This window comes from Triticum aestivum, chromosome 5B, assembly GCF_018294505.1.
Source record: "Triticum aestivum cultivar Chinese Spring chromosome 5B, IWGSC CS RefSeq v2.1, whole genome shotgun sequence".
Taxonomy (NCBI): Eukaryota; Viridiplantae; Streptophyta; class Magnoliopsida; order Poales; family Poaceae; genus Triticum; species Triticum aestivum.
The window spans coordinates 269,440,136-269,447,942 of NC_057807.1; the positions used below are offsets into that span (position 1 = coordinate 269,440,136).

The window sequence follows — 7,807 nt, forward strand, 5'->3', positions numbered from 1 at the left end:
AAAAATGATAACTTGTATGGTTGTTCGCCTCAAGAAATATAAATAAATTTTTTACTCTGGTTTATTCGGTTAACCATTCGGTTTTCCGGTATATATATCATAAAAACAAAATTCAAAATGATACGAATAGTCCGTACCATATCAAAACCAGAAACTATAAAAGCCGTAAAATTGGTTCAGTTTGGTTTATTTTTGGTATGGTTGTGTACAGAGTGACCCACATGTCAGTATATGCGGCTGAAATTAACAAAATTGCAGCCCTGATTTCAAATCCCGCAAGCCGCCGCTTGCTCGGTTGCTTCTCGTCCCGGCGGCGGGCCACCGACCCTACCAATACACCCATGGCCGCCGCCGCCGACCACCAGCACGGCCACATCGACAAGGAGAAGGAGAAGGAGCTCCTCTCATCGGTGGTTGGCGACATCCGCTGTTACTCCGGTTCCGACCCCCTCCGCCCATGGCTCCGGTACGGCCCTGCTCCCAATCTCCGCGCCTACCCGCACTGCGCCCCTCCCTTCCTCCTCTCTGATCGAATCGATTCCGTTTTACAGGGGGATCCGGAGGCTGGAGGGGGCGCTACCTCCGGCGACGCTGCGGGAGAAGCTACCGAGGTTCCTCCAGAAGTGCGCCGAAGAGTTCCAGGACGAGCCCCGGTACCGCGACGACCCACGGTACCTCCGCGTCTGGATCCAGATGGTGAGCCACCTGCTGTTACCGTAGTACCGGCTGACTACGTGAGGATTTCATTTCGTTGGGGATGTACTGAGAGATGTTGAGATTGATTGGTATATTTAACGGCAGACTATCTGTTTGCTAATTTGCCATGTTAGGAGTTGCCTCCTACTGAATGTTCTCGGTGAAACACCACAGTTATTGAGCTCCCTTTCGCTCGCGTTCTCTTTGAGATAGGAATATTCTCTTGGATTGTTGCGAGGTCATATTGTGATTGCATGGTGTTGATGGTGTAGATGGACTATGTGAAGGACGCAAAGCCATTGCTGAAGAAGTTGGAGACGAACAGAATAGGCCTCAAGAGAGCTGCGTTTTATATGGCTTACGCGATATATTATGAGAAGCGTAGGAGGTTTCAGGACGCAGAGCAGATGTACCGCGTGGGAATCCAGAAGTAATCTCTTACCCGCCACGTTGTAGAGGATGCTGTCGTTTGCTTCTACACTTTGTTATTATTGTCTGAATATAAATCTGATTATGTAAACCTGAGTACTTAATATAAGTGTTCAATAGCCTTGCAGAGCCTATCGAGGAGTTACACAAATCACATGATCAGTTTATCTATCGCATGGAGTTATACCAGAAGAGGAAAGATAAAGTATGGCTCTCACTTCACCTTGGCAAATATTGTGTGTATGCAATCCTTTCTTATTATATGCATTTCATCTGCAGGAAGGAATGCCTAACAGAGTTAAACCACTTCCTAAATGTGCAAACCAAGTTGATGGTACGTTTAGAAAGAAAAAAAAACTTTACCCGGGCTATCTAAATCAGTTTCTAGTGGAACTTACATGTCATTGGGAATATGCTGCAGGTCAAAGCAGAAATTATACAGAACTTAAGTCCAATCCAGTGCAAAAATTGGGAAGTAGTTCAAATTCTTCATTGTGCCGTTATCCTCCATTAGGTCATGCTAAAGATGGTGTACCATCCAGAGGCACCTCAGGAGATAACAAGAATTTGTCTCGTTGTAATAGTGATGATACTGCAGTTGTACGATTTGTTGGCTCTGCATTGGTTGGAAAGTCAGAAACTGAAGATGCTTGTCATCATGGCCTCGTTGAACCAACTATAAACTTGAAGGAGGCTATGGATGACATCAATAGCATGTTTCTAGAGCCAGTGGAACCCGAGACAATGCTCAAGAAACGCTTGAAGCGTGATCAACCAAAGTTTAATCAGCAGGCAAGTGCACTTCATATCTTTGTTGATGAAGAACAACTTAACAGTAGTGATTCAAACACTCTCCATGGCAAGAACACAATGTCAGTCCATCCAAAGTTCAGTCAACAAACAAGTGCATTTGAAATATTTGTTGATGAAGATTGTCCTAATGCTACCAACCAAAATGTGGGCCAAAACAGGAAAAGTAACAAGGAAAACAATCAACAAACAAGTGGGTTTGAATTCTTTGTTGATGAAAATGAGCCTAAGGGCAATGATCAAAATGTCATGTGTCACAAGAACACTAGGTGTCCTCGACCATTACATGATTCAGCAAGGCAGCAGGGCATGGGTGACTTCCAAAAGCTATTTGTGGGAGGGTTTGCAATATTGGCGGATGATGAAGATGAACAATGTGCGAACAACGATGATGGTGTTAGGATAAATTCCAGAAGTATGCATCCTCATAATAAGCTTACTATGCTCCATGCAGAACAAGCTGATAAAGAAACAAGACATGGCGAAGGTGAGATTCCTTTAAATTTTGGACTTCGAGAAGACACAATCATTCGTAGGTTTGTGGGATCTGCTGTTGTTGATGAGCCTAAAGTGGAAAATGCATGCCACCATGGGTTAGTTGATCCAACCATCAATTTGAAGGAGGCTATGTCTGATATAAACAACATGTTTGGAAAACCACTGAACTTCCAGGATGGTAAAAAACCAAACAGGAAAACGAATGCAGTATCAGAGAGAAAAGCAGCTCCTGTTTCTGGTTTCTCCATATTAGCTGATGATGACATTAGCAAGGACCCTGCTGCTAAAGACAAATCAAGCAATTCCTGTACATTTGGATCTGAGAGTGGTCTATTTGAGCCCACTATCACTACCCGCAACGTCATGTCGGAGATCAATGAAATGTTTGGAATGTCACTTGACTTCTAAGGCACTTGCTTAGAGGGAATTTAATTATTCAACAGGTACTGTTTGTCCTGCACCTTGTCACTCTTTTCTTGAGACTCCTTGTATTCTGCATTCAAGATGTGAAATGTGCTGCATATTTCGTCTAAAAATGAAAAAATGCAATCAATATGGAATATATGTACTACCATTTGGTGATATAATAGCTTGGGATTCAGTTGAACTCTTTGGTGCATAGTTGGCGACTGGTGAATATTTCAAAAACTGATCATTCGCGTTTATCGTTCTTATGTTTGAATGTGCGTTTTCCTTGATAAAATTAGGACGAGCAAAATGGTGACTAGCTTGGTTATTCATATCGCCTTGATATCGTGATGTTTTTGCTCTTACCTGAAAAATGCTTCTCTTGACGCAGGTGCAGAAGATGCACAGAAAATGTTACAAGATCACCCCTCTGGTGATCCAGGGTGCAGAAACCGGGAATGTACCATGCCTGTGGTGTTCTCGCTGATGTCATAATTTTCCAGGATATTTTCCACAAAATGAGCTTCCAAATCTTTGTTTAGCACCAGGCCCTTGAGTTTTGTACCATATGAATGCTGGTATAAGTTAAATTGTTCCCTCAGGATTTGAGGTCACAGAACATTTTGTTCTCCCCACTGTATTTTGTTCATTAGATCCTTGGTTAGCATTGGTGATGCTGCCCATTACAATGACTTTCTCTTTGTTGGAAGGCACTGCCAGTCCATTATCAAACTCTGTCCCCGCTTTGCTTGTGTTTTTGCTGCTTGTACTGAAGGAATTTTACAGAATAAAAAATACAGTTCCAAACAGTGCCTACACTCTTACATTTGTTTTTGCGAGTACACTTATTTATGGCCATTAAGGTTTTACTTTCCATTTTTGTGCTGTTTGTTGACAACATGTTGCAGGTTTCAATTGGGGAGACTGACGTGAAACAACTAGTGCACTAGCATCAAGGATCAAAGCCTACAGTAAGAATTTATTTATTTTGGCATATTTAGATAGGTAATGAAACATAGATTAATCGCTGGTGCACTAGCATTGTTAATCCCTATCCAAATAAGAGTGACGCCTCTACAGACCTAAACAGGTGCACCAAGAAGAAGCTGACGGCATATGATGAACCAGTCCTAACTGGTTTGTTGACGTTTTGGATTGGCTCAGATTCATGGCTGCCCGGTGTTGCCAGATGACCACTCTTTCGTGAGTGAATCTATGGTGATTGCTGCAGGTGCTGCGGTCTTGTCGCTTCTGTGCTGAGTGAGTAGGCCACCACACCTCCATCTGGTACTCACTTACATATGCAGTATATTTAGATTCAGTTGTCACAAAGATGCATCCATCAACAACAGAGCTTAATCTCTAGAGATACAAAGAAAAAAGGGAAAGGAACGATAGGTAGGCAGTACGAATACTACTACTAGTCTAATCCATGCATGGCTTCCTGGGTCACGAAAGCGTACATGTCCTGGCTATAAATCTCCACTGTACATACACATGCAGGGTTCCCAAGTTTGCATGAATTTTACAGGAATTCGACAGGGTCCAGTGAAAAAAAAACCCGTGAATATCGTGATTAAGATTTTCGCTTTATATGCTAGAGAAAAATCATGGTAGCTTACAGATAGTTAGATTAAGTTTCAGGAACGTACGCACAAACGAATATGGTGGTCCAGATTTTTGGTTTATGAACACTAGGCTGCATGTAAACCAATGCTTGGCGTTGTCGAACTTCATTTTTCACAATAAGAAACACGATGGTTAAAAAAATTAAAGGATGGGAGGAGAAACTTGTTGGATAATGAGCAACTACTATTTCCTGAGGGCCAAAGGCCATTACATATACATGTGTGTCAAAGTGCAGAAAATCCCTTATACAACGGGGATATACCGAAAAGGAACTATACACATCTAACATCCCCCCTCAAACTCATGGTGGATCAACAACACTGAGTTTGGAGAGGAAAAAGGTATGCTGCGCTCGAGTCTGTGCCTTCGTGAAGAAGTCAGCCAATTGTAACTCCGAGGGCACATAGTGAAGGGCGAGAGTCTGATCCTGCACAGCAGCACGCACAAAGTGGGCATCCACACCGATGTGCTTGGTGAGCTCATGCTTCACCGGGTCACGCGCAATACTGATAGCACCAGTACTGTCTGACAGTAAGGGAGTCGAGGTAGTAGCCAGCACACCAAAATCTTCAAGTAACCATCGCAACCAGATCACCTCAGCCGTCAACATAGCCATGGCTCGCAACTCAGCCTCTGTACTCGAGCGAGAAACTGCAGTCTGTTTCTTTGTCTTCCAGGCAATCAGAGAGCCACCAAGAAAGACACAGTAAGCAGACAGCGAGCGTCGATCAGAGGGATCACTAGCCCAGGTAGCATCAGAGTAAGCCTGGAGCTCAAGAGAATTGGAGCGAGGAAAGAAAAGGCGTTGAGAGATCGTGCCACGAAGATATCGTAGAACACGGAGGAGGTGACTATAGTGGACAGAGGTGGGGGCTGAAACAAACTGACTTAGGATGTGAACGGGATAGGAGATGTCAGGACGTGTAACAGCAAGATAGACAAGGCTACCGACGAGGTGACGATAGCGAGTGGGATTAGGAAGAGGGTCACCATCAGAGGCACGAAGCTGAACGTTGAGCTCCATAGGAGTCACAACAGTGCGGTCATCACTGAGAGCAGCTCGAGCAAGAAGATCCTGAATGTATTTCTCTTGAGAGATGTAGAAGCCATCAGAGGTGGAGGAGATCTCAATCCCAAGGAAATAGCAAAGAGGACCAAGATCAGTCATAAGGAACTGCTCGTGAAGGCAGGCCTTAACAAAGGCGATGTAATCAGTGTCGTCACCAGTGATGATCATGTCATCAACATAGAGAAGGAGAAGAGTCCGATCACGAGGAGACGTGTGAATAAACAGCGCGGGATCATGGTCACTGGGCAAGAAACCAGTCGCGGTCACCACAGATGCGAAGCGCTCAAACCAGGCGCGAGGGGCCTGTTTGAGACCATATAGAGAGCGGCGAAGTCTACAGACCATACCATCAGGAGCATAGTACCCCTGTGGTGGCTGCATATAAACCTCCTCACGTAACTCGCCAGTGAGAAAAGCGTTCTGAACATCAAGTTGAGAGATAGGCCACTAACGAACAGAAGCCACAACAAGAAGAGTGCGGACAGTGGTCATGTGGGCCACAGGAGCGAAAGTCTCATCATAATCGCGCCCCTGCTCCTGCTGAAAACCACAGGCCACAAGACGAGCTTTTTAGCGCTCAAGAGAACCATCGGAGCGAGTCTTAAGCTTGTAGACCCACTTGCAGGTGATGGGACGGACACCGGAAGGGAGGGGAACGAGATCCCATGTGCCAGAGCGCTCAAGGGCAGCAAGCTCCTCGGCCATCGCAAGCTGCCATTCAGGCTGAGTCATGGCAGTGCGATAGGAAGTAGGCTCAGGCAAGACAGAGAGACCGTACCGATCAAGGGAGTAGCGATCAGGCGGAGGGCGAGGCCGAGCACGGAGGTTATGAACCGGAGGGGGTGTGAGAGGAGGTGCACCCGAGGTGGAAGGCTCGTCAGAGGCAATATCCTCAGTACGAGAACGCCGAGTATAGTGGAGAGGAAACGGTGAGAGAGGGCGACGGACTGGAGAGGATGGGGGAGAGGTGGAGGAGGAGGGAGAAGACAGGGTCGGAGGTGAATGAGAAGGAAGGAAAGGTGCCGGAGGAGGAGGTGACACATGAGGCACATAGCAGGGTGTATCGGGGAGAAGAAGGAAAGAAAGGTCGTCCACAGAGAAGCTCGAGGGAGAAGAACGTGGGTAGTAAGAGCAAGACTCGTCAAAAGTCACATCACGCGAGATGCGCAAGCGACGACCCACTGGATCCCAACACCGATAGCCCTTGTGCTCATCATTGTAGCCAAGGAAAACACACTCGACTGACTGAGCAGTCAGTTTGGTGCGTTCGCGGGGGGGGGGGGGGGGCAAGAAGAACATAGCAGACGCATCCAAACATACGAAGAGCTGAGTAGTCAGGAGAGCGACCGGTGAGACACTCCATAGGAATGCCACCCTGCAGAGCAGTCGATGGCTGAATGTTGATGAGATAGGTGGATGCGGAAACAGCCTCAACCCAAAAATGGGGTGGAAGGGAAGCAGCAATCATCAGCGCACGAGCCGTCTCAAGCAAATGACGATGCTTTCGCTCGGCAACACCATTCTGAGCATGGGCACCCGGACAGGAGAACTGGGCAAGAGTACCCTATTCCGCGAGAAAACCACGCACACTAGTAGGATAAGGTAACTGAGTCTGTTTGCCAAGTCTGCAGCCATTACAATGTAAGGAGACATCTCCAGATACAGACCCTAAGAGGCCCTGACGAACTAAGGAAGACAAGCGAGAGCCATAGATGTGACCAAGGCGATGATGCCACTGCTGGAAGGACGCAGACGAAGAGGCGGCAAGAGCATGAGAGCTGGCATCAGTGGTGGCAGCGGAAGGAACACAAAGCCAGTCAACCTCCCAAAGGCCCTCTGACTCACGGCGCCGGGGGCCAGCACCAACCAAAACCTTGGTGCGACGATCCTGAATGGAGCAAGAGTCGGTATCAAGAATGACACGACAACCAGAATCAGTAAGTTGGGCAGCGGAAAAAAGATTCATGGTAAGGCGAGGAACATGTGAAACACTCGGAACAGAAAAAGATGGAGTGGAAAGAATACCACGACTAGCAACAGGAAGAGATGTGCTATCGGCAGTAAGAACATTGACATGCGAATCAAGAGCTCGGAGAGAAGACAACACGGAAGAATCAGAAGACATATGAAAAGAGGCTCCAGAATCCAGAACCCACGAAGATGTACCTGAATGTGTAGATGCCTGTGATGGTGAGGAGGTGGATGCGGTCACAGCAGCAGCAGAGCCAGTCGACGAGGAGCCTGAGGAAGCAAGGAGACGCTTGAGGC

The 7,807-nt window shown here is 46.6% G+C and overlaps 1 protein-coding gene across 1 annotated transcript; it reads left to right on the forward strand.

Moving 5' to 3' along the window:
• The first annotated feature begins 242 nt into the window (after positions 1–242).
• Positions 243–3,650, forward strand: LOC123111313 (probable inactive serine/threonine-protein kinase bub1). The gene is made up of 7 exons (XM_044532079.1): positions 243–466; positions 552–696; positions 969–1,126; positions 1,246–1,330; positions 1,405–1,459; positions 1,547–2,876; positions 3,233–3,650. The coding sequence occupies exons 1-6, from the start codon at positions 342–344 to the stop codon at positions 2,839–2,841; spliced, it is 1,863 nt and encodes a 620-aa protein (XP_044388014.1). The 5' UTR covers positions 243–341; the 3' UTR covers positions 2,842–2,876; positions 3,233–3,650.
• The last annotated feature ends 4,157 nt before the right edge of the window (positions 3,651–7,807 follow it).

What these genes read in the sequence shown, in the direction of transcription:
- LOC123111313 (XM_044532079.1), top strand. Translation starts at nt 342, where the DNA reads ATGGCCGCCGCCGCCGACCACCAGCACGGCCACATCGACAAGGAGAAG. An exon ending in TCCGCGTCTGGATCCAGATG is followed by an intron (nt 697 to 968) that starts GTGAGCCACCTG and finishes TTGATGGTGTAG; the next exon opens with ATGGACTATGTGAAGGACGC. An exon ending in ACCAGAAGAGGAAAGATAAA is followed by an intron (nt 1,331 to 1,404) that starts GTATGGCTCTCA and finishes TTTCATCTGCAG; the next exon opens with GAAGGAATGCCTAACAGAGT.